Raw genomic sequence first — 26,386 nt, forward strand, 5'->3', positions numbered from 1 at the left:
GAAATTCTGTTAATGCAACGTTTATTAATTACACATACACACACACACACACAACTCTGCTGACAAGACACTGATCCATGTACACAATTATCAAAAATTGGAAAAATTAGTTACGTGCACATTTAAAAAGCAAAACGTTTCCATACTTCCTACTACATGTATTCCCAAGTTTTATCCTAAAAAATATAGCACACACACAAAAATCAAAGCATAGATATTCAAGTAAAATGCTGTCTAACATAGCTGCACATGAATAATTAAAACCCTGGGCTCAGCCTTCAGGAAAGCAGGCATGCGGCACAATCTAAAGTTAACAGTATAACAGTAAAATAAGATTTATTTGCATTGTGCTTCTGATATTTATTTTCACTGACTCTTTCCATTAGAATAAAGGAAAAAAGAAACAAGGCTTGATGTAAAATCATGTTTGCAAGCCACTCAAAGGGATAAACGCAACAGATACAGATAAGCTGTTTCAATGGAATGCTTGCCTAGCTGGGGAAAGTAAATTGAGATGTTTTCTCTAGGTCAAGACTTCTGTTATCTGGGTAATTTCATCTGAGTTATGTGATTATTGCTGGCAAATTCTTGGGGAGAACTTTTTGGAGCCATGCCCAGAAAATTACTTTTTATGTAGGTGTTCAAAGAAATAAAATAATGCCTGATAAATACAGGAAGATCAGTGTCTCCCTCAGCATCAGTGTGTCCAGATTAGGGGTTGGCAAACCTTTTCTGTAAGCATTCAGTCAATATTACAGGCTTTGCAGGCCACACTGTGGGTCTGTGTTGCTGTACTCAGCTCTGCCAAGAAAGCAGCCATGGATCCAATGTTAAATGAACGGGCATGGCTGTATTTCAGTAAAGTTTTATTGGTGCGAATCTGAAATCTGAATTTCATATAATTTTGTGCTATGAAATATTACCCTTTGATTCCCCCACCCCCCCAGTGCAAAATCATTTGGAAATGCAAAACCATTCTTAGCTCTGGGTTGTAGAGAAACAGTGGTGGGCCAGATTTGGCTTGGAGCAAACCCCTGGCAAACATCACCACACAGGATTACCTTATTGAAAACCCCCCAAAATGTTTGATTAGAGACACTTTTCTTTCTTCCCACAACCCAAAACAATGTTACTAAACAGTAACTTATTTCCTTCTCAAATTATTTTAATCATAAAATTAATCAAAGACATTGCAATGTGTCTCTGGGCCTCAATTTATGTTGGATGAGCCAAATATACAAGAAAACTTAAATCTGCCACCCCACCAAGGAATCCATTGCCTTACAAAGTTGCACACGTACTTAAATGCATTCTCCTGGCACCTCCAAGCATCAGTGTTCCAGACTTCTAACAAATAATGTTATAGCATCTTTATTGATAAAACAGATGGATATATCCAAATCTTAAGAATTAGAATGTTATATAAAACCACCTAAAATATAAAAACAAAAAAGAAATAATCTGTCGATGTGCTGCATATGTGATTCTCAATAGGCCCTGGGGGAGGGATGTCACCAGGAGGCAGAGTTCAGCTCATTTCTTCTGTGAGTATTGGGGATATGGCTGGTACAATGTAGGCTAAATAGAAGGTAGCTTCAGGACCGGCAGGAAGTTCCTCTGTGCCTATGGGCATTCCAGACTGTTACTGACTTAACCATGGCTCCCCCAGGTTGCAGGGAGGAACTCAGAGTACCAAGGGGCAGGGGGACAGGAGGAATTGCCCCCACCAGCACGCCTATCCCTCAGGTTCTCCTTCTACTACCCACAATATTCATGGGATGTCAGTGGACTCCACACACAGAGTGGGAAAGAAAAGAGCTTATCTCTGCTTATTCAGCCAGGAACAGCCTTGATTCCTTTCCCTCTAAATGAGTATGGGTGGGAGGCATGTCCAGAAAAGCCTAGAACTTTCTGAATCAGAGTTCTTTCAGAGTGATAGGGAACACTGGTCATTTTTGTTTCAAATAATGAACCGTAAAAACTCTTCTTGGATAAAGGGTGCCTGGAATTCAAGGTCTCATGCCTCTTCCATTAGGTGAACTGGCAATGATAGATATTTATTTTCCTCTTGGGGTCACTGTGGTGAGACTGCTTTTGTTCTTTTGGAGCTGAAGGAGCAGCACCCCATGAGGACAGGAAGAGCAGGCTGCAGGGGACAACTGCTTAGTCTCAGGTAGGAGCGCAGGTGGGCACTAGCCTTCTTCACCTTGGCAGAGCCACACCTGGATGCCCAAGGTGGGGGGCTATGCTGCTACTAACATTAATGGCTCCTGTACTTACACTGAATTTTCTTTCTTCTTTCTTTCTTTCTTTCTTTCTTTCTTTCTTTCTTTCTTTCTTTCTTTTCTTTCTTTTCTTTCTTTTCTTTCTTTCTTTCTTTTTTTTGGCAAATATTTCACTGTCAGGCTCACAATATCCCATCAAGCTAAGTAAGGCATATACTGAATCTCCATTCCACACGAGGAACAGGGATGCTGAATGGCATGTCTACAGGGACAAAGCTATTATCGGGTAAAGACACTGCTGGGCCATGCCTTTCTGTGAGCACCTTCCCATCTACCAGCTGAGAAAGGTAAGGTCTTTGCTTTATGCTTAACCTCATTTCCTAAAGATGAATGGAAAGGAGGATGGAAATAAAAACAAAATCTTTAAGTAGTAATTTTAGGATGATGAAGACTTAAGCTTAAAAAATGATACAGGGGTGCCTGGCTGGCTCAGTCAGTACAGCATGTGACTCTTGATCTTAGGGTCATGAGTTCAAGCCCCATGTTGCATATAGAGATTACTAAAAAATAAATAAACTTTAAAAAAAGAAGGTCCAGAAAAAGGGAGAGGTGCCTTTTCATCCCTCACGGAAACACAGACAATTCTGTGCTATTTCAGACGTCTTAAAAATGATGAACTCAGCCTCTGTGGCAACACCTCTGAACACACAATAGGTGTCTGTAGTGTGGAGCTGGAAGATTGCCGCGGATGGTGTGCCCACCCTGGCCAGCCTCTCTGTTGTGCTCAGGGCTCCCCTGCAGCCCTCTGGTCCCAGCTCAGAGCCACAGGGGAGATGGCTGTGCTGCCACCCAGGCAGTGATCGAGCCTTTGTGACAGGCCCCCAGAGCCACCCTCATGCTGCAGCTTGCTCTGAGGCAAATGGGGCTGTGGCAGAGTCCCAGGGCTTTGCTCTATAAACACAGTGCTGGTTCTTGGGGAAGCTGCTGCCACAGGAACATGGCCTCTATTGGTCCCTAATTAGGTAAGGGGAGGGGTGGGATTCACCTCTACTTAAGATTATGAGCATTGGAGAAGTTTTTAAAATTCTTAATTCTAATAATCTAGAAGTTCATTTAAAATAATGGAGGGCATGTCCCCATCTATGTAGGTAAGCTTCCTTTTTTATTTTTTAAAGAACTAATCAATCCTACAAACCTCCAAAACACACATATTTGAGTTCCAGGTACTCATCAATGCCATACTTGGACCCCTCTCGCCCAAGGCCAGATTGCTTCACGCCTCCAAAAGGGCACTCCACAGAGGAGATCAATCCTTCGTTAACGCCAACCATGCCAACTTCCAGTTGCTCTGCTACTCTCCAGATCTGTGCTGGGTCTTGAGAGTAAAAATAACCTGTCATGGAGATAAGGAACATTCAGAGCACGTGGAACAGTCGTTAAAGACATCATGTCTAAAGCTGAGGATGCCACTGGCAACTGGGTCTCATCTGGGGCCTGGGATCCTCCCTGCTCCCACAGGGGGCCCCAAGCTGGTCCTGTCCATGTCTCAGTCTCAGAACCATGGGCTGTAATCGTTCTGCTTCTGATCCACCCTCAGGAAGGCTCGCTTCATCTCCTACCAGGATGCCTCCCCAGCTCCTGCCACCTGCTGCCCAGCCTCTCCCGCACAGCTCTGTGAGATTATTGTCACAGTGTTTGCCCCACCTTCTGCTAACTATAAGGTTAATAACCTCTTTGTGAATACTTGGACCCTCCCCAGTGTGGCCTTGGCTAACATTTTCAGTGTTACCTTCCATCATGCCACTCACCAGCCATCCTCTCCAAACTCTGCAACCAAATTGTCCTCATCCTTCCTTCCTTCCCTCTTAACTTCCTTGGTCCCCTCTGCCCAGAATTTCCCTCCTCCCATCTCTGCAGAAGCAGAACACTGCTCATCACCGATGGCAGCCCACAACGCAGTGCCAGGTGTAGTTCTCTCTGCCCTCATCCGGTCACCAGGGAAGAAAGGCACACTGAGTGAGTGTCCCTGAGGCTCTCCTGCACACATCTCACCCAAGCCTTATGATAACTCTATGTAGGGAGCGTGGGGGAAGGGCCTACATGGTGTGCATGTCCTTCTTCTTGGTATAAATGCTTCCCTTATGCCTGAAGTGGCAGCTCCTGCAGAGCTGTAGCTAGCTGTATGTCTATGTCTCTATCTTTCTCAGTACTTCCCCCACGGTGGAGGCTAAACATCGATTTGCTTAGTGCATTTATGTGCGTACAATGATGTCAGGATAACGGTACACGTTGTGGCCACCCTGACCATCTCTAAACTAAAAGGACGGTGGCTACTCAGGCTGTCTACATGCGTGCTCGTTGCCTCTTTCGCAGTCCCTGGTGCTCTGCCGCTGCCTTGGGTCTGGTTCAGGCCGCCAGGAGCCAGGTGGTCAAATGGAAGACAAGACTTGGAATTTCTAGGCAAGCCTGTGAGGACATGGGACTTGTGTGGCATGTAATTCTCCACCCACAACCTGTGCCACCTCGTCTCTCCTGGTCCCCTCGCTCTCACCAGAGAACTGCCAAATACAAAAGTCCCAGGCAGAGGACCACGAACTTGCACAAACTGACTTGTGCCCCAGGAAGCAGCAAACATATACTCCAATGGCATTTCCTTCTCAAAACCCAGGATGATGTTTAAAAGGCAAGACCCAGCAGCAGCTCGAGAAATGGTTCGGACCACACCCAGCAGGAAGACCTACCTGCTAGCCCCACGTCAGCCGCGTTAGCGATTGCCACAGCCTCCTCCTCTGTGTCAAATCTGCCAAAGTGAAATGCATTGTCAGCAAACTCTGTAGGGGAGAGTAAAGAAAACTGGCTTGTTTTTCTCCTGTTTTCCCAAATAATGGCAAAGGGTAAATCGCAGTTTTGCAGAGACTCCAGGGCAGAGTATGGAAGAAAACAGCCCCACTGCTCCGCACGTGCTGGCTCCTCTCTTCCAAGAGCACAAACGCAAGCAGGCCGCCAGTAGGAAACCACAGCACATCCAGGCTATCAAACCAAACGCCTTCAAAAAGGATTACTGCTTTTGCTACCTACTGAGACTATATAACAATCAGCAACCACCTTAGAAGCAAGCGTCATGTGGCAGAAAGGCATCGGAGGAAGCCAGAGCCCGAGTCCTGAGTATGTGGCCCTGGGGGCCTGCTCCTACCTGCAATGAAGAGTGCTTGTACCAAAGCCTTGTGCAGTCCCTTTCAGCTTTATCATTTTACTTCTGGAACAAGATCTGAGAAGCATTTTTTCTGGGGCAGACAGCTCTAAGCACCCCAATTCTTTTTTTAAAAAAGATTTATTTATTTATTTATTCATGATAGACACAGAGAGAGAGAGAGAGAGAGAGAGAGAGAGAGAGAAGGAGGGAGGCAGAGACACAGGCAGAGGGAGAAGCAGGTTCCACACCGGGAGCCCGACGCGGGACTCGATCCTGGGACTCCAAGACTGCGCCCTGGGCCAAAGGCAGGCACTAAACTGCCGAGCCACCCAGGGATCCCCTAAGCACCCCAATTCTTAAATTCAGATATCTGCTGGCAATGAGGGGAACCCTCCTACCACTGTGCTCCTACCACTCTGTGCCCAGAGGAGGGGTGTGGGAAGACCAGGGCCCACTAGTAACAACTTGTCCCCCTCTCTGACCTAATTTAATTATGTAACAACAACCATAATGATATCAGGCAATGTGCTAAGTGCTTTATGCACATTATGTAATTGAAACTGTGTAACTACTCTGCAAAGCAGGTACTAGTTCAATTCCTTTTCCATGCAAGGACCGTTGGGCTCAGACAAGTTAATTCACCCAAGGGTACACAGGTATGAAGCAGCAAAGCCTGAATCTACTGTACACCCAGTTCAACTCCAAAGCCTGCACTCCTAACCACTGCATCCTTCAGGCTCCCTGAAGATGTCAAGTTCACATTCTAGGAAAAAAAAAATTTATTAAGACCAAGAAGACAAAAGTTCTTCAAGTGGTCCATTTTCTCCAGTGGTGGATTAATATGTAAATCTCACTAGCAAGATAGTAACAAAGCCAAGAAAGTAAATGATAAGAGAGACATAAGTGGTGCAAATAGCACCAGGGGCCAGCTCTTCTTGGGAACCTGATGCTGGAGATGCTGGAGCAGAGACAAAGAATCCTAGCTCAAAAACCCTCAATCAGCAACTAGCACCAAAAACACAAGACACTTCCGGAGGCCGAGAGGGTCGTGGGATCCTGACAAGTGGGAGAGAGCTAGGAGCCCCCCCCCCACCCCACCTTGGAGGAGTGGGAAGGGCCAGAGCACCACGGAGCCTGCAGACTGGAGGGTGACGGAGGGACTGCACCTCCCACACTGTGCCTGCAAATTCAGGTGCTATTGCCTACAGACCTGGGTCCCTGGACTGATGCTACGAGGCTATAGGCAGAAAAGCAGCAGAGCCAGCTCAGAGTGGTGGGGCCCCACCAGAGCTTGAGCCTACCCGGCTTGGTGTGTAGACAATAGCGTGAACAAGAGGCTTCTTCCCTTGAACCACTCTCATTACTCCAGCGGTAACCACAAAATACACCAGGAAGCAAAAAATACCTGGGGCATGGGCAGAAGTGTTGAGACTGGGTTTTCATACTAGAAGCTTCCTTTCCTACGGGTCCAATGTATCAGAATCAGCGCAGACTAAGGCCTAAGCTTTTTACCACAACTCCAAGGCAGATACTACCAGTCAAGGCTGCTAAGAGTTCAAGGAGCTATAGACAAGTTCACAGAGAAAAGGGCAAGACATCTGAGGAGCTCTGAGAAGGAAAAGGATGACAAACCTGTGATGATCTACACAAGAGAAGGCAGAAACACTGGAACAGAATAAAATGTAAGAAATGGATAAGCACCCATAGCAGGGGTATAAGGTGGAATAATGAGGTGAGAACGTCTCACGGGGAAGAACGAACTAGAGGAATCAAGGGTGATAGAGTAACTAAAGGAATGTGGTGGATGGGTTGGGTAGCAGAGGGCACGTATCTGAAGAACAGATGACTCAGCTGGCAGGTGGAGGAGACAGAGTCTCAGGAGGCATCGGGAATGGATGAAAAGGTGCGATGAACAGATAAGCATGAAGAGAAGTGGGGGGTGATGCAGACATGTCACTTCCACAGACTTCCTAGAAGGCCACTAAAGAATGATGGACGAGATAGACACGTTGGATATGAAAAGAAGACATCAAGACTGCAGCATGGAGAGGCTTTTAATGTGCCTCATCAGTAAGACTTAAGAGTGTCAAAGACCGTGAGAAATCTTAACAGCCTCCAAGAGAAAAAATAGATCCCTTTCAAAGGAACAAGAGCTAGACACTAGCTTTCTTGGGTATGATCCTGGAAATAAGTAGACAATTAATGGTATCTTCGCAGTGTTGAATCTAGAATTTTATCCAGGTAAAATTATTATGGACTTCTCAAAGTGAGATAAAACATCACCTAAGAACAGAAAGAGTAAGTTCATTTCCCACTGATTCTTGAAAGAACTCTTTGAGGATGTGTTCCATGGAGAAGAAAATGGAGCTCAGAAGAAAGTAAGAAGGGGAAGGCAAAGGTGAATTTTGTGGTCTAAATAGGCAGTGATAAAAACACACACATATATTTTTCAGAACCATGAATGAAACCTGGCTCTTTGGCTGACACAACACAGCTCTGCCCCTGCAGCCCGGCCTCCCACCCGCAGGGCCTCGAAACAGCATTTGAACTACATTTCTTTCTAGGTGTCCTTCTGTCCTCCTCTTCTCCCATCTTCCCACCGGCAGGGTGATCTTACTTGATAACTGGTGCAAGAGGCCCAAACGTCTCTTCATGAGAGCAGAGCATATCCCTGGTGACATTGCTAAGCAGAGTGGGCTCAAAGAAATTTTTTCCAAGCTGGTGTCGCTTCCCGCCAGTCACAATGGTGGCCCCTTTGGAAACGGCATCACTCACATGTTTCTCTACCTGCATGAAGAGAAAAAGAGGAGCCTGGGAAAGCTAGCTTGAAGATGATATAATCTGTTAGAATGTTAAATCTGCAGAAAACTGTGTTTGCTTTCTTTTTCTTAAAAAATAGATTGAGAATGACATGCTCTTGTTCCTTCTAGGTAGAAAGACCAAATATGCAGAGACACCAAAGCAGGAAAAGGGTACGTGGCATGTGCAATGCCACCTTCTCCTCCTCTTAGATTTTCTGCTGTTTGATCTTATGATTTGTTGAAGGATCTAGCATGGCCTGATGTCCTTCTGGGCCTGACACTCTGTGGTTTTCCTGGGATTGTTCTTTGCACTCTTGAGTTAGCTCCAGGTTCTTGGGTGCCATGTTGTCTTCTTGGCTTTCATTCTGTTCTAATACATTCTCAAGTGGTTGTTTCAAGAAAAGTACACTGAAAACACGTACTTCCAATTTTCCGACAATGCATGTGTGATGTCTTACCTTATGTTGGCTGGTGACAGAATTGTAATCCAAAATCATTTTCCTTCAGAACTCTTGAGTACATGTCTCAGTTTCTAGTGTTGTTAATGAAAAGTCAGTTCAACAATAGTTCTCAGTCCTTGGTGGGTAGCTTACCCTCTCTCTGGAAGCAATTAAAATCATCTTCTATGTTCCTAACATTCCAGTGTTTTAGCAGAATGTATCTGGGGCTTTTTTCTTACATTCTACTAGGTGGTAGGTAAAGTCTTTCCATCCGAAGAATCCTTTTCCCCGGCTCTGACTTTCCATGTTACTTACCTGGTAATGCTACTTCTCTCTCAGTTCTTTCAGAGCGACTATTGCTAAAACGGATACCCACTCACCTCCAGTTAATCTGATTTCAAATTTTCTCATATTTTTTGTCTTTGTTTTTAGCTTTAAATCATAAGAGATCTCCTAGATTTTGTGTTCCATCTTCAGCTGATTTTTAAAAAAAGATTTGACCATCATGTGTTTAATTTCTAAAACCCTTCTTGTTCTCATTGCCTCATTTTCACAGAGCCTGCTTTTGTTTAGAGGTGCTACTTGCTCAAAGCACCTGGAGGATGCTATCGGATTCTCAGAAAATTCCTTTCTGTCCCCAGACTCATCCACTTCTTGAGGGTCGACTGTTCCTCTCATATAAGTGCTGAGCATTTGCCCTAAAGGTGTCATGACTTTTGGTTGTTCACCTTCTTCATTTAGGTGGGTGACATGGGTGGCCTTTGCTGTTTCCAGTCTCTCGCCTAAACAAGAGGGACAACAGCAAGCTCAGGTTTATTCTGACTTGGCAGGCTTCACTTTAGGGACAGCCCCCTTCCCCAAGGGGCAAAAGCAGGAAAGGCCGCCTCCAGTACTCCCACCCTCATTCTTGAAGCTGGAGCCCAACTAGGTAGGCTGTGGTATCTCTTGCCCTGAGCAAATGTCTCTGCTGTCCTGTGTGTACTGGTGGTGCTTATGAGGAGAAATGGTATTGGAACCACCCAGAAAACTATGCAAAATATAACCAGTCAGCACCATGTCTCCCTCACTTCCACTCCTACTCACCCCAGCCACTTCTAGATAGGCCCATCCTATAAATTGGCACCCACTTCCCCTGCAGGCTTTCCCTGGGCATGCCTGGTCTGTGCTGACTTTTCTGTTAATACCACCAGAAGCTCTCCATAGACTCTGGTCCACTGGAGCCCTCTCCACTCCCATTCTCAATGAGATATTCTATGGGATTTCAGGAAAGGTAAATACAGGCTTGGGCACATTCTACCATCCAGACCCACCCTCTTCAAACCCTTGCCCCAACCATGCGCAGAGTCCACCGTCTCCAACAAATCCTCATCAGCCATAATGGCTTACTTCCTAGGACTTACAGCTCTAAAAATAATTATATTTAACATATTTAACAAGGCCCACTTCTTTGCCCCCAAATAAAATATATGCTTTGCCCTTTTCTAGTCATCTTAAATGTCATGTGCAATTTTTCCCCCTAGAACCTACCCTGTGACTGTATGTATACTAAAGCCAACACATGGATGTTTTCAGGAGGTGCGTTCTAAGCTCTCCAAAAAAAGAAATCCTTCACCTGTCCTTGCTTGAAGCGCTAGGAAACAGCGCCCTCTAGAGGGCATTGTTTGCATCATCACTTTGGCAAGAACAACAGAATCTCTAGGAGGATGGTCTCCTGGGCCAGCAAATTAGCAAGAGCTGGGGCATTTAAAAAAAAAAAAAAACAAACAAACCCAGTGCTGAGAATGACTCACACCCAATCCCCTCGGGTAGGACCCAGGCATCTTTAGTTGTGAAAGGCACAGGGTGCGTTGAGAACAGCACTCTGGGCTTGAGCCACAGCTAGTACAGACCCAAATCATCTCCATTGGCCAATCAAGTCCAAAATCCCCTCAAAAATGCTAGTGGTACCAATGGCCACTTACTTAATTTATTTATTTAAGACTTTAGGGCAGCCTGGGTGGCTCAGTGGTTTAGCGTGGCCTTCAGCCCAGGGTGTGCTCCTGGAGACCTGGGATCAAGTCCCGTGTCCGGCTCCCCGCAGGGAGCCAGCTTCTCCCTCTGCCTGTGTCTCTGCCTCTCTCTCTGTGTCTCTTACGAATAAATAAAGTTTTTTTAAAAAAATATTTTATTTATTTATTCATGAGAGAGGCAGAGACACAGGCAGAGGGAGAAGCTGGCTCCCTGCGGGGAGCTGGACACGGGACTTCATCCCAGGACCCCGGGATCACAACCTGAGCCAAAGGCAGATGCCCAACTGTTTGAGCCACCCAGGCGTCCCCCAATGGCCACTTTAATGCATGTTCTCTATTAGGGCAATCCCAAGGCAATAACTACAGAGTTCTGTCAAACCTTGATGCATCCCTTGGCTCCCACTGGCTGAGGCACAGACATGGGTTCAGATGACATGGCTGCCCACTGAGTCTAGGCAGTGCTAGAGTTCTTGGTCCTCAGGTAGCCAAAGAACAGGCAGGCTGTGCATCCAAGCTGGGTACTGACCTGACCTTAATTTTGGTTCCTCAGGTGACACCTAGGAGGCTGGCTGTGTCAACTTCTGGCCACCTCTTCTCCCTTCTTTTCCCACACACAGTCCAGCCCCCAATTTCTGTCTGCTTTAAATTATTCTATTAAAATCCTTTCCACTAGTAGAGACTTACCTAAGGAGCACACTGGATGTTCATGTTTTTGTTTTGTTTTTTGCTTTGGACGTTCATACTATAAGAAAGTTCTTTGTAAGCAATTCTAAAAAGGATTTTGCGTTTTCCCCCTTTATTTATTCAACTCCAGTAGAGTTAACATACAGTGTGCCATTAGTTTCAGTTGTACGATATAGCGATTCAACACTTCTGTACATTACTCAGTGCTCATCACAGTAAATGTACTCTTAATCTCCTTCACCTGTTCCCCCATCCCCCCACCCACCTCCTCGCTAGTGACCATCAATGTGTTCTCTAGAGTTAAGAGTCTGATTTGTGTGTGTGTGTGTGCGTGTGTGTGTGTGTGTGTGGCTTGTTTGTTTATTCCTTAAATTCCACATGAGTGAAATCATATGGTATTTGTCTTTCTCTGGCTGATGTACTTTACATTATACTCTCTAGATCCATCCCTGTTGTTGCAAATGGCAAGATTTAATTTTTTTTTTTAGTGGCTGAGTAATATTCCATTGTATATATTCCTTCTTTATTAAAAAGGATTATGTTTTAAAAGAGGAAGCTGTTTTATTTTTTTATTTTTTATTATTTTTATTATTTTTTAAAAGATTTTATTTATTTATTCATGAGAGACACAGAGAAAGGCAGAGACACAGGCAGAGGGAGGAGAAGCAGGCTTCCATGCAAGAGCCCGATGTGAGATTCAATCCACCAACTCCAGAGGCAAAGGCAGATGCTCAACCGCTGAGCCACCCAGGCATCCCAGGAAGCTGTTTTAAAACAAGGACAGGGCACCTGAGTGGCTCAGTGGTTGAGCATCTGCCTTTGGCTCTGGTCATGATCTCAGGGTTCTGGGATTGAGTCCTGCATCAGGCTCCCTGCAGGGAGCTGGCTTTTCCCTCTGCCTATGTCTCTGTCTCTCTCTGTGTCTCTCATGAATAAATAAATAAAATCTTAAAAAAAAAAAAAAAAAAAAAAGGACAGAAATCTCACCTATCTAGACTATGACTTTCTGTGAACAAAGAGATCCTTCCTAAAAGCAATCTCCTTTTCTTGCCATCTATAGATCCTGGGCATGGTTTCTGCTATTCCGAATCTCCCTATGAGGATGCTTTTGTCAAGGACTCTTCTGAAAGGGTTTTTGTTTTGTTTTTTGTTTTTTTTGTCAGTGGAAACCAGCATTTCAGCTGAAACTTACATGACTTCAAAAACAAAAGCAGTCTTCCTTTCCTTTTGAGTATTCAAAAAATTAAAGAACTTTGTCTTTTAAGATCCTAATTCCTGAGGCAGCCAGGGATAGAATTATCACCACTATTAGAGAAAACCTAGGAAGGACAGTAGAAGATCTAAACTGACAGATCTCATGGGCACTCAATGTAATGACAGAACTGGAAAAGTTTATGGCCAGATGATGCCACTTAATTTATGGGCAGAAATTCACGTTTTCCTGATTTCACCATTATTTTCAAAACAGCCTTGCTGGGCACTCTACCAAAGTATTTTTTTGCTAGTTAAGCCTTTGATATCAAAACCACGAAATTTAATAGAAAATCAAACAAACTTACCTTTTCTACTGCCTTTTCATCAATTAATGGACCTTGAGTAGTTCTCTCCTCAAATCCATTACCCACACGCAGGTTTGTTTTCATTGCCTCAGCAAATTTCTTCACGAAGGAATCATGAATACCCCTTTGCACCAGGAAACGATTTGAGCAAACACAAGTCTAGACAAAACAAAACCAAACAAAATAAACTCACAGACCAGTTTATCAGAAGCTACTGATCCAACCAATAAACATGTGACTGCTGCTACCTATGTGAATGTGAAAACACTTCCCAAGGTGGCTCTCATCCTGTGTCCAACCTGCCCCGTTCCTCCCCAAGTGGGTGGCACCCTGAAGATAAACGTATTAAGTGCACATTCTTCTCCAACCTCCTCCATAGCTGCCACACCCTGTGGTTAAACATGTAATTAAGTACAAATATCTGTGCAAAAATAAGAAAGCCCCCGACCCAAGTTTTTTCCAATGTGTTAAGTCAAGCCATTATGAAACAAATAGGGAAAGAAAAAAGGAGCATAAAGAACCCCTAACTCGGGGATCCCTGGGTGGCGCAGCAGTTTAGCACCTGCCTTTGGCCCAGGGCGCGATCCTGGAGACCTGGGATCGAGTCCCACGTCAGGCTCCCGGTGCATGGAGCCTGCTTCTCCCTCTGCCTGTGTCTCTGCCTCTCTCTCTCTCTCTGTGACTATCATAAATAAATTAAAAAAAAAATTAAAAAAAAAAGAACCCCTAACTCGGGATCCCTGGGTGGCGCAGCGGTTTAGCGCCTGCCTTTGGCCCAGAGCGCGATCCTGGAGACCCAGGATCGAATCCCACGTCAGGCTCCCGGTGCATGGAGCCTGCTTCTCCCTCTGCCTGTGTCTCTGCCTCTCTCTCTGTGTGTGACTATCATAAATAAATAAAAAATTAAAAAAAAACATTAAAAAAAGAACCCCTAACTCCATGAGAGACAGTGATGCTGCAGCAATAGAGCAGGAGCAGGAAGGAAGGCAGTCAAAGGCTGACATATCCATTAGCTTATTAAACTATTCAAGGTTTGGCTGAATCAGATATTTTGAAAATGGACAAGCTTAAATTATTAAAAAGACCCTTATTTTTTTTTCTCTAATTAAGCCTAATATATTTTTTTAAAGATGTATTTATTTTAGAGAGAGAGGGCACACATGTGCAAGCAGGGGGAGAGGGAGAGGGAGAAAGAATCCTCAAGCAGACTCCCTGAGTGTGGAGCCCTATAAGGGGCTCAATTCCAGGACCCTGAGCCGAAATCAAGAGCTGGCCACTCAACCAAATGAGCCATCCAGGTGCTGCTAGACATAATATTTTTTAAATTACAAAATATAATCATATTATAGGAAATGCAGTTATCATTGATAGATTTTCTTCTTCTTTTTCTATTGTTAAAGATTTTATTTATTCATGAGAGACATGGAGAGAGAGGCAGAGACATAGGCAGAAGGAGAAGCAGGCTCCTGATGGGGAGCCTGATGCGGGACTCAATCCCAGGTCCCTGGGATTATGACCTGAGCCAAAGGAAGACACTCAACCACTGAGCCACGTAGGTGCCCCTGACAGATTTTCTTTTTGTCTTTTTTCTTAATCATGTATTTTTCTAATAGAAACTATAGATACTAGGTAGGTATAAATTTTGTGTTCTATGTGTTTTATTGGCTTCAAGTAACATATCTCAAAGTTGTAGCTTTGTAAGTGAAACTGAAGCTTATACACCTTGGCATTTTATGTTTCTAAAGAGAAACACAGGTAATTCTGAAACAACCAAGCTTATTTAAGGTTATATGAAAGGGGAAAAATTAATTACCCAAACTATTTGATATACAGAATATTATACAACATTCTACATTTTTTTTCAAAATATAAACTCTCAGGAGTTTTTATTTTGTCTGTGGAATGCACTTAAAACTACTTATTGATGGTACTCTAAGACAAAGTAAGAATTTTTTTGTAAGAAGCCAAGTTCCTGGTAACAGCTTGGAAAGAGCCTGGGAGACAGGACCCTCAGTCCACAGAGTTAGGACTGTGACCCAAGGATCTAGGACGTCAGGTCAACCAGTCTCTCCAGAGTTCCATTTTCTCAACTGGAAAATGTGAGATTTGTATCAGGTCACTCTGAAGGTCATGTCAGGACTGCCTCTGGAGGTGTGAACTCAGGCCATCACTCTCCCGGGTGACAACCTGGTCACCCCCTGGGCACACTGTACCAAGTGCCTATCTGGCTACCTCCATCCCAGGGACAGTGAGACCCAGGCACAGGGTTTTGAGTTCTTCAAGAACTATCTCAACATTTTCCTACCTTCTCTTCCCTCAGACTGTGGGCCTCAGACCCTAGCTGTTTGGGCTATTTTGTGTCTGAGGAGATGATCTTACCTGTTCTGTACAGAAAAGCCCAATGAAGGGAAAAACTATGAAAATAAACAGGTCCAAAGAGCAGGAAGAAAAGAACAATTTGATTAAAAAGTATCTGCTGGGGCACCTGGGTGGTTCAGTGGTTGAGCATGGCCTTTGGCTCAGGTCATGATCCTGGGGTTCTGGGATCGAGTCCCACATCAGGCTCCCTGCTCAGCAGGGAGTCTGCTTCTCCCTCTGCCTATGTCTCTGTCTCTCTCTCTGTATCTCTCATAAGCAAGTAAATAAAATCTTTTAAAAAAATACCTGCTGTTCAGAAAATTCCTCATAGCCTGGGATTACACCTTATTTCCCTTTGGACCCTCTGAGCTGAGAATAGTTGCTGGCAAAAAGAGGGCCCTGGCTAACTGTTTGCTGAAAAGAACGATGGGAGGAACCGACAAGTTTCCTTGCAAGAGGTGAGATGGATGGTTAAGAGCTTTGTGAAATACACACACACACACACACACACACACACACACACACACCCTGAAAAAACACTGTAGGACTCACCTGTCCAGAGTTCCTAAATTTGGATGCCATGGCCCCTGCTACAGCCTGGTCCACGTTGGCGCTGTCAAATACAATGAATGGGGCATGGCCACCCAGCTCCATGGAAACCCTCTTCACAGAGCCTGCTGCATGGTGCAGCAGTACCTGCAGGCAGAGGACAGACTACGTGAGCATTACACCAGGATCTACCTGGCCTAGTAAACCTTTGTTTTAGATGTTGACCCAGCAGGGAAAAAAGCCAAGAGCACAGTAGTGTAAATGGGATGACAGTTTGCATAAGAACAAGAGGAATAATCATATATATTCATATATGAAGAAGAAACAGGAAGGTTACAAAAAAATAAAAGTCATTACTGACAGAAGAGAGGGAGTCAGGGTCAGGGGGGAGATGAGCCTTCTGAGCATGAGCAAGTTTATACTGTCTTGCTTCTTGAACCATAGAAGCATATTACCTATTAAAAATTGTATGATAATAGGGCTTAAGCATAATATAGGGAAGATAATAAAATCACCCAGAATCCCACAACCCATAGCTTACTACTGATCAAATTTTAAGGTATATTGATCCAGAATTGAGCCACACACAAAGGTTCATATAGATGTACTTTTTTTTTTTTTTTTTTTAAAGAAAACAGAATGGTAGATTTATACAGTTTTTTAACCTGCTTTATCTTCCCCATTAGCCATGCATCTGGAACATCTTAACACATTCATAACACCTTATACCTTCTTCCTTCAGGGCAACACTGTAACGGGAAGATTCTCTCATGGCAGCACATCTGTTTCTAGAACATTCCTTTAGATGCCTGCATACAGTTCCACTGTATGGCTTTTCCATAAACTTATTTAGTCAGCCCCCATCTGTGGGAAATTTAGGTCTCCAATTCCTTGCTATTCAAAATAACACTGCAACTATTCTCTCAGTATAAATATGTAGAAATAGAATTGCTAGCTCATGCACAATTGTAAAGTTTTCTAAGGAAACAAAAGACCTATTTCTATAAGTACCTTTATACTAAATACAATTTGGGTTCAGTTCTGAGACATCCATTTCAACATCAGTTGTGTGTTTCTGGAACCTTTAATTCTAGATAATGAAAGACCTGTACATTCCAGAACTGAGGCGATACAACAGACAGCTTTCAGCCACTTCACATGCAACAAATCCTGGGTACTCTGGCCACCCCAACTCCTCGGTATCGTCAGAGAGGAGCCTCTGTCATGTCACAGGAAGGGTGAGCAGACATTACTTTATCCAACAGACCTCTTAACACTCTACTGCGAATCTCCCAGAGAGTGATCAAGATGAACTAGAATTTTCGTACTCTATTCAGAGAAAACACCAGAATGACAACTATTTCCTTTGGGAATTAAGTCACGTACCTTTCCAGTAGCTGTTGAGCCAGTAAAGGAAATTTTGGACACTAGAGGATCAGTACAAAGTGCTTCCCCGACTTCCTTGGCCTTCTTCCTAGAGCAGGGAATAACATTGTACACACCTGGAGGAATCCCAGCCTGGTTTGCGAGCTATAGAGAGAAACAGCAAACAGGGGAGCAGCAAATGAGCAAACTGGAAAAACAGAAAAAGGGAAACAGATGTTTTCATTAAAACATAATGGAAAGAAAACTAAGCTCACTTTGGGGACAGAACGGGAATATATTTGGAACTAAAATAAGATCCTTATTCATGCTAAAGTGATATTAAATGTGTTGTCACACATTAAACTATAGCATGACTTTTAATGCCACTTTCTGTTAAAAAAAAAAAAAAAAAAGAAAAGAAAAAAACAAAACAAAACAAAAACCTTGGATTTCTTTCCCGAGAAAAATCAGGGGAGGGTTCAAGAAGCTATAGAAGCTGCAAAGGGAGAGAGTGGCCAGGAGACTCCCAGAGCACCTCCTGTGTGCAGGGCAGCGGGCAGACCTTCCTGCAGGGACCTCTGCACCCAGTGGAGACAAGCAGGAGGCCTCACAGGGAGATTGTGCCCAGGCCACATGCCAGGGAAGAGAGGAGCCAGCACACAGACCCCTGCTGCCTTGGCCCGAAACCTGCACTCTTCCTGCAGTGACCCTCTTTGGATCAGGCATATCTGGAATTACAATAGCTCTGAATCTCATTAACAATTAACACTGCTTAAATCTGACTGGGGAGTCTGGGAAGACGGTGGGAATGGCAGTGCTGGACTCTCTCCGAAAACAGAGGCAAAACAGAGGCAAACCAGAGTATCAAAGACAACATTTACAAGAGTGGATGTAGTGTCAGCAAAGGACAGCTACATCCTTTTATTTTTATTTTTATTTTATTTCTTTATTGCACCACAGTGCTGACCTAAGGTCTGACTGCCCAGGCATCTGCTTCCAACATGCATCTCGAACAAACACATGGCTGGCCACACCACTGAGATAAGGAGCCAGGCAGCCCTCCCCCTGAAGTTTTAGATAACAGAGAGCTGGGCAACTTGCTTTTTTGCCTGACCAGTGGGTACGGACACACCACTGATAGCTGAGAGCATCGGCACATTCAGAAGCCACAGAAGGAGGCTGTTTGATGGACGGGGTGCGGAGAACCCCAAGCAGTCCACAGGGCAGGCCAACCTGGAACAGCCCCTGTAAATGCCCAGCACAACAGCAGGTGCAAGCCAGAGACTCTGGAGTGAGGACCAAAGGGCATGGAAGGCCAGCCCCAGGAACCAGGTAATAAAGGAGGAGACCACTCAGTTCAAGCATGGAAGGGAATGGAGCCAGGAAATCTCGGAGAGCAAGAAAACAAAAGGTACTCTATGAAGTCAGAGACTCAGGCCTCCTTCTAAAAGTTTAGGAAAACTAACTTCAGGGCAGCCCGGGTGGCTCAGCGGTTTAGTGCCGCCTTTGGCCTAGGGTATGATCCTGGAGACCCGGGATTGAGTCCCACATTGGGCTCCCTGCATGGAGCCTGCTTTCCCCTCTGCCTGTGTCTCTGCCTCTCTCTCTGTGTGTCTCTCACGAATAAATAAATAAAATTAAAGAAAAGAAAAGAAAACTAACTTCATATAAAAATCAAGTAAATGCTCAGAAAAATACCCCCCCCACACACACACAAAATCCCATACAACATTATTAAAAGAAAAATAAGAATAAAGAACAGAAAGCATCCTTGTGGACAACAGAAGTATTCCAGGAAGGCATGCCCCTGAAACAGATCAAAGCTGTAACTTACTATGAAGGAAAATAAATTATTAAAAAAAAAATTGTACCAATATACAAAAGAACAACATGAATCAGGATTAGAGAAATTCTGGAAATGAAGTAAGGGAACACAGGAAAGAATTAGAAATACAAGGACAAACTAATTTCAGAAATGAAAAGCAGGGATGCCTGCATGGCTCAGTCGGTTAAGCATCTGCCTCTTGGTTTCGGCTGAGGTCCTGAGATCAAGTCCTGCACCAGACTCCCTCCTCAGCATGGAGTCTGCTTCTCCCTGTCCCTCTGCTCCTACCCCCCACCCCCTGCCACTACTCTGTCTCTCTGAAATAAATAAATACAATCCTAAAAAAAAAAAAAGAAAGATACGAAAAGCAAACCAAAAGGAATATGAGAACAATCTAATGGATCATACCTTTATGAAAACCAGAAGGTGAAAAAGGTATTTTTAAAGATTAGGGAAACGATGAAAGGGATAGGAGAGAGTGATGAAAGAGACTGACCACGTGTATAACAGGAGTTCCTGGAGAAGTAAACCGACCAAGGGTAAAGAACAGATCCTAGAAACTTCCCAGAAAGGAAGCTCTCAAAGCAGACATCAGTTAGGCACAAACGCATAGAAGCCAACATGAAGAGGCCACCGTTGACCAAGAATGGGACGATTGGAGCTTCATGAAAGACAATAACTACAAGGTACTGAAACTCATCAAATACACTAAAATTCATTAGCATACAATGATACTTAAAAAACAAATGAATTGGTGACCGTCAGCAGATGGTAGGAATAGGTTATTAATTCGAGAAACTGGTAAATAGAAGGAATCAATCTATGTACCCTGCCTTTTCTACATGAACTTTCTGCCGGTGACCAAATAGCAGATCACGGGAGGGTCTGTGTTACAGAAGTGGTCTAGGGAATGAAGGAAATAGAAATGAAAGACTCTAGGGGATGCCTGGCTGGCTTAGTCTCTAGAGCGTATGACTCTTGATCTCAGGGTTCTGAATTCAAGCTCCATGTTGGGTGTAAAGATGATTTAAAAATAAAGTCTTAAAAAAATTAAAGAAATGAAAGCATTCCAAGATCATGATTTCTGTAACTCCAGACGGGGAGCACTGACCAGCAACCCTGCCAATATCATGACAAGAGACAACTCACTGTATGTGCCTCCTGACAAAAGGATGCAAGGATCCCGAACCCACGTCTGACGAAGTCTGGATGAAGTTTATAGGAGTTTTTAAAACTGTGATCCTGGGCACCCCGGGTGGCTCAGCAGTTTAGCGCCTCCTTCAGCCCAGGGCGTGATCCTAGAGACCTGGGATCGACTCCCACATCAGGCTCCCTACATGGAGCCTGCTTCTCCCTCTGCCTGTGTCTCTGCCTCTCTCTCTTTCTCTGTCTCTCATGAATAAATAAATAAAATCTTTAAAAAAATAAAAAATAAAAATGTGATCCTGAGCCTTTCCAATCTCACAGGTATGTGTTTCCAAATAAATTGCATAAGCAGGAAGGGTCTACTGGTCATAAATTGGTACTGGTTCTGAATACTATAATTTGTAGGAAGCACACCACTAACTATATGTAGGCCTAAGGAGTCTAATAATATGCTAACTTACATACATTGTACAGATTTAAGAATTATCTCAAGGAAAACTATTAACAGTTCGTATTTTAAAAAGCCGTCCAGGGATCCCTGGGTGGCGCAGCGGTTTGGCACCTGCCTTTGGCCCAGGGCGCGGTCCTGGAGACCCAGGATCGAATCCCACATCGGGCTCCCGGTGCATGGAGCCTGCTTCTCCCTCCGCCTATGTCTCTGCCTCTCTCTCTCTCTTTCTCTGTGACTATCATAAATAAATAAAAAAAAATTAAAAAAATAAAAAATAAAAAAAATAAAAATAAAAAAATAAAAAGCCGTCCATTTGGTTAACGTTTCCATAGTACTATTTGCCTCTGAAATAAGGTGCCGTTGGGGGAAATGCCCTGTAGGAGAGGAGCTTCCAGTCCCTGGGTCTGGAGCCACACCAGGCCCCTAAGAGCCCAGAAAGGCAAACGCAGTAACTGTCGCTGCCTTCTGGAAGCTCCACCAGCTGACCCTGGGGTGAAAGACAGTGGCACAGAGACTCAAAGGAGGAAGAGGTCCCAGCCCAGAAAGGAGGTAACGAGGCCAGCAACTGACACCCACACTCAGCGTGGCTCTCACAGCATGGAAGCCCTCCAACATTTCTGAGTGCCTCCTAGGTCCAGGCACTGTGCCAGGCTTGGGCATACAGCAGTGAACAAAGCAGATGCAAGTGGCCATCTCTGTGGAGCTTACATTCTAATGTAACTGAGACAGCAGGTATGTCAAGTGGCCCTAGTGCTAAGGGAAGAAGAACAAAGCAGAGAAGGGGATCAGGGGCATGGGAGTGAGAGGCTGTGCTTTTCCAACAGGGTGGCCCATGAAGCCTCCCTGAAAAGGTGGCATTTGGGTGTGCCAGGGGAAGAACTTTCTGGAAGAAGACAAGGCAGGTGTAGAGCTGAGTCGGGGTAAGCCTGGTGGGGTGGCAGGGGCCAGAGAGGCCGGAGCAGAGGGGTCTGGGGTTTTGGAGTGACAGGTAAGGTAAGGGCAGAGGGGGATTAGGGTCTGGAGGGTGGCATCTTACAGGGCCTTGGAGGGTACTGTAGGAAGTCTGGACTTTGAGGGACATGAAAGGCCATTGGAGAGTTGTGGGTTGTTTGTTTTGTTTTTTTAAAGATTTTCTAAAAATAAATAAATAAAAAGATTTTCTCAGAAAGCGCACAGGCGGGGGGGGGAGGGGCAGAGGTAGAGAGAGAAGCAGACTCCCTGCTGAGCAGGGAGCCTCACACGGGAGGAGATCCAGGACCCTGGGATCATGTCCTGAGCTGAAGGCAGACACTTAACCGACTGAGCCACCCAGGCGCTCCCTCACTGGAGAGTTTTAAACAGAAGAATGGCGAGATCTTCCTGAATGTTGATTGAACTGGAGAAAGGAGAGGTAAATAAGAGGTTCCCTACATGTGAGAGATGCCCACACTTTAGTTGTATGCCTGCCTAATTAATAAAACTAATGGACAGATACTATTTTTAGGGCAGCCAAAAACACATATTGTCTACAAATGTCAGAAAATCCCCCATTCACTGTTTTTTCTAAACATCTAACTTAGGGGTGCCTGGGTGGCTCTGTCAGTTAAGTGTCTGACTCTTGATCTCAGCTCAGGTTTTGATCTCAGGGTTGTGACTTCAAGCCTCACATAGGGCTTCACACTGAGTGTGGAGCCTACTTAAAAAAATAAAATAAAGGGACACCTGGGTGGCTCAGCGGTTGAGTGTCTGCCTTCAGCTCGGGGTGTGATTCTAGAGTCCTAGGATTGAGTCCCACATTGGGCTCCCCGTAGGGAGCCTGCTTCTCCCTCTGCCTATGTCTCTGCCTCTCTCTCTCTCTCATGAATAAATAAAATCTTTAAAATAAATAAATAAACAAAACAAACAAACTGACTTAAAATAATTCCTAGTAAATTAAAACACCATCCAGGGTGAGGTGTAGCCAAAGAAGGAGGCTTCAAATCTGCTTCTTTCTGCCCTGAATAAATAATCCTCACTTGGCTTTGTCAGCTCTGCACACACAGGGGTGGTGGGATACTCACCTCGGCCAGGGCCAGGGCAGAGAAGGGCGTGTGTTCAGCAGGTTTCACCACGACGGTGCAGCCAGCTGCCAGGGCGGCCCCCACCTTCCGGGTGATCATGGCACTGGGGAAATTCCACTGGGGTCAGAGAGCACAGAAAGTATGAGAGAGGGCAGGCTGCCCCACAGTGCACAAGAAGGCAAGTCAGGAAGTCATTCAACAAATTCCATTGCATAAACGGACTCTCATAAAGTAGTGCTCCAGCTCCTGCTCAGGTGAGCTCAGAACACCTGACACCTGTCAACTCCAGGGGCTCTGCAGACAAAGGCTCGTAAAGACAGGAAACCTTTCCAGAATTTAAAACAGTACAAGACTGTCCACTCCGGGACTTGGCAAACTTTGTAAGGGGCCCGATTGTAAATATTTGGGTTTTTAGGGATGTACAATTTGTCAAAACCACTCCCTGGTTCTAAAGTGCAGGCAGCCACAGACTGTATGTATCGGAACGGGCATGGCTGTGTCCCAGTAAAACTTTATTTACAAATACCGGCAGCAGGCTGGATTGGCCCTGAAAGCCATAGTTTGCTGGCCCTTTGGGAGAAAACATTAGTAAAGGTAATTTTGGAAATGGCAGATGATTACTTCCTTCTATTTACAGATAGACACGTGTAGGTATCTCCATATCTATATTAACAGTTTTTATTTTGACAAATACTTGCAGAGTGCTTCTTCTGTGTGAGGCACTACTCTCAAGCACTTTTAAATTAAATTATAATTAATTAAGTCCTCATCCTGAGCCATTGAGGTATTATTAGACTGTGGAATAATGAGGACATTACTTTGGGGAAGCTGAGAGCAGCTCAGTAACTTGCCTGAGCTTATGCAACTAGTGAACAGTGAGCTTCAAGTCGCACCCAGTCAGTCAAGGCTAAGGGGGTGTCTGTCTGTAACTGTGCCGAGCCAGGACAGAACAGCGGTCTCAAGACCAGCTGGCACTGTAGAGGACTTGACAGGGGACCTCACAGATGGGCTCATAAAAGGCGGGTCACCAAGAGAGAGCATGCCCCACAAGCATGCTGCAGCTCCACCCAGTCAGACACAATATTGTATTTGAAAACCGTTTCACCTCCAGAACCTGGCCCAGTGCCTGCTGGTAGGCACGCTAATGCTTTGCTGTTGATGATAATCATAAATTAAGCATAAAATTTTCCCCAAACCACAGCACATTAAATGCGTCATATCTTAAGTCTTAAAAAAAAAAAAAAAGATCATTTCCAATGGGCCAGGCACTGCCTAGAAGCAGCAGCTTTAATGCCACGTCAGAGCAGCCCCTGGGTCCTGCTGTGGGTCATCCCACCGCTGCAGGCAACAGGACACAGGCGTTCACACTCCCACCTGCACCTGGCTATCACAGAGGACCAGGAAACAGTCCTCTGCAGGCAGCAAAGGAATCAGGAAAGAAGACAGGTGCCAGAGCCAGTGGGGGAAGCACGCCTCTTCACAAGAAAGAATGAGCTGTCATTCTTGTCCCAATCCCTGCTCCACCTCCTACCCCAGGGCCTCGCCTGTCCTGCCAGTGCACGCACCGGGGTGATGACTGCGGCCACCCCAAGGGGCTGCTTGAGGACCAGGGCCCGCTTTTCTTTGGCGGGGGTGTAGATGACGTCTCCGTAGATGCGGCGAGCTTCTTCAGAAAACCACTCTAGGAAGAGGGCGGAATAGACGATCTCCCCCTGCGCCTCCTTCAGCGGCTTCCCCTAAATGGAGTCAGAAAAGGACAGTGTGCTGCCTTCTAACAACAAAAGCATGACTCTGCACATCGCAGTTCTCCAGGCTGCACGCAGAGCAAACGAGTCTCTCATTACAAAACCCCAAGGTTGTTGAGAAACTTGCGACCCCGGCGGGAGTCTTAGAAAGCAGACTGGCAGGTGGTGACAAAAACAAGCGGGCCGCCACCCACACCACAATCTTGTCTGGATCCCCGACAGCGAGAAGGGTGGCGTCACACTTGTTTCTCCTTCTGACATCTTCTCATCTTTCCTGCTGTAGTCATTATTACAGTTACGGAGCAACCACCGGCACGTTTTAATCGTACAAAAACAGGAGAAAAAAATCACAATCACAGAGAAAACGTTTGGCATGGTGGGAAAGCATTACTTAGAGTTCCACTCAGTCTCTGTCTCCAGTAGTAGTAGTATTACTATTTCCCCACCCCCTGCCCACCTCCCCTCTGGCAACACCAGTTTGTTTTCCGGATATAAGAGTCTGCCTCTTTTTGTCTTTTTCTTTTTGTTTTATTTCTTAAATTCCAGATAGGAGTGAAATCATATGACACCTGTCTTCCTCAGGATGACTTATGTCACTTGGTATAATACCATCTAGCTCCATCCATGTTTTTCGTACATTAGTCAGAGGTAGAACATACAAACTGTTCCAGCAAAATGAGGGCCTGGCTTCACTAGACACAGCTGGTGCCTGGCACAATGATTGGTTGATATCTGATCATTAGGCAAGGAATTGCCTTTTTTTTTTTTTTTTTTTTTTGGCTGCAGATCAGCCCTGACATCAGCCCTAGTCTTCTGAGCTAGAGCCTGAGCACTCCGGACAGTTTCTTAGGGAAGCAGGTTAGCACCCCGGACTTACACTTTCAGCTGTGATTATCTTGGCAAGGTCATCCTTATTTTGCATCATTAAGTCATACCATTTCCGAAGCAGCGAACTCCTCTCCTGGGAAGGAAATAAAAACAGCAAAATAAATACAAAATAATCTTCCGTGTGTTCAGGTGGTTGCTGCATGGTCTCTCACTCAGGGAGACACACACTGACCTTTCTTCTTCCTAACTGAGGCATAAAAGACCTTTCTTTGATACGCAATAAGGAAGATTCCATTCCAAGTTGCATCTAAAGGGGTGTCTTGAGTCATAAGTGGTAAAAGAGAAACGGAGACTTCTGTCAAAGGGTGCAAAGATGGATTATCCCAGCACACACAGCTAGCTACAGATCCTTGGTCACCGTGTACACCAGCAGGCAGGGATCCAGGACCACAGGCCAGTGCTTACTCTGGGCGAGAGAGGAAAGACTCAGCTCTAGGGGGCCTGGCCTGGAGGAATAAATCAAAGATCTGAGCGCACACACACACACACACAGATCTGAGCACGTGGCCTGCCTCACACAAAGCCCACGCTTCGGCTGAGAGAGAATGAGAGAACACGGAACAGTGTGAGAAGCACAGGAATGCAAAGTAGATCCCACTTGCTGGCAGAAAACACAAGGTCCCGGCCAAACATCAGGAACCAGGGTGGGGGGCAACAGGCGGCCCTCAGGAGGCACGCCCCGTGTTAGGGGTTAATGGTGTTCAAAACAGACATGCTGCTATTCCAACCCTCAGAACCACAGAAGGTGGCACTATTTGGAGATAGGGTCTTTACAGGCAATCAAGTTAGCATGAAGTTCCATTTTTAATAAATTTAAAAGTTTTGAAGTTTTGTTAACTAAAATTAGGGTGTGCCCTACTCCAACATATAAAGGAGGGATCCTTGTAAAAAGAGGGACCTTAGACACAGAAACAGGAATGCACAGAGGGAAGATGATGGGAGCAGGGGACACAGGGAAAAGACAGCCAACTACAAGTCAAGGACAGAGGTCTGGGGCAGATCCGTCCCTCGGAACCCCCAGAAGGAACCAGCCCTAGACTTTGGACTTTGAGCCTGCAGAACCGAGACATTGTGTTTCAGTTGTTTAAACCATCAGATTTGTGGTACTT

The 26,386-nt window shown here is 45.1% G+C and overlaps 1 protein-coding gene across 4 annotated transcripts in view; it reads right to left on the reverse strand.

The window, feature by feature from the left end:
- Positions 1–26,386, reverse strand: part of ALDH5A1 (aldehyde dehydrogenase 5 family member A1) — a 34,440-nt gene that overhangs the window by 5,502 nt on the left and 2,552 nt on the right. For 2 of the 4 annotated variants that reach the window (XM_072813885.1, XM_072813886.1), the window contains exons 2-10: positions 25,267–25,350; positions 24,210–24,380; positions 22,645–22,761; positions 17,205–17,348; positions 15,822–15,965; positions 12,912–13,070; positions 8,036–8,205; positions 4,967–5,025; positions 3,421–3,618 (exon numbers count right to left, since the gene is read on the reverse strand). In XM_072813885.1, the coding sequence (XP_072669986.1) occupies positions 3,421–3,618; positions 4,967–5,025; positions 8,036–8,205; positions 12,912–13,070; positions 15,822–15,965; positions 17,205–17,348; positions 22,645–22,761; positions 24,210–24,380; positions 25,267–25,350 (1,246 nt within the window). Of the gene's footprint in view, positions 1–4; positions 3,619–4,966; positions 5,026–8,035; positions 8,206–12,911; positions 13,071–15,821; positions 15,966–17,204; positions 17,349–22,644; positions 22,762–24,209; positions 24,381–25,266; positions 25,351–25,449; positions 25,528–26,386 lie in introns of those variants that run through there. The other 2 variants (XM_072813888.1, XM_072813887.1) reach the window with 2 other exon arrangements.

Source organism: Canis lupus, chromosome 37 (genome assembly GCF_048164855.1).
Source record: "Canis lupus baileyi chromosome 37, mCanLup2.hap1, whole genome shotgun sequence".
In the NCBI taxonomy this organism is placed as follows: domain Eukaryota; kingdom Metazoa; phylum Chordata; class Mammalia; order Carnivora; family Canidae; genus Canis; species Canis lupus.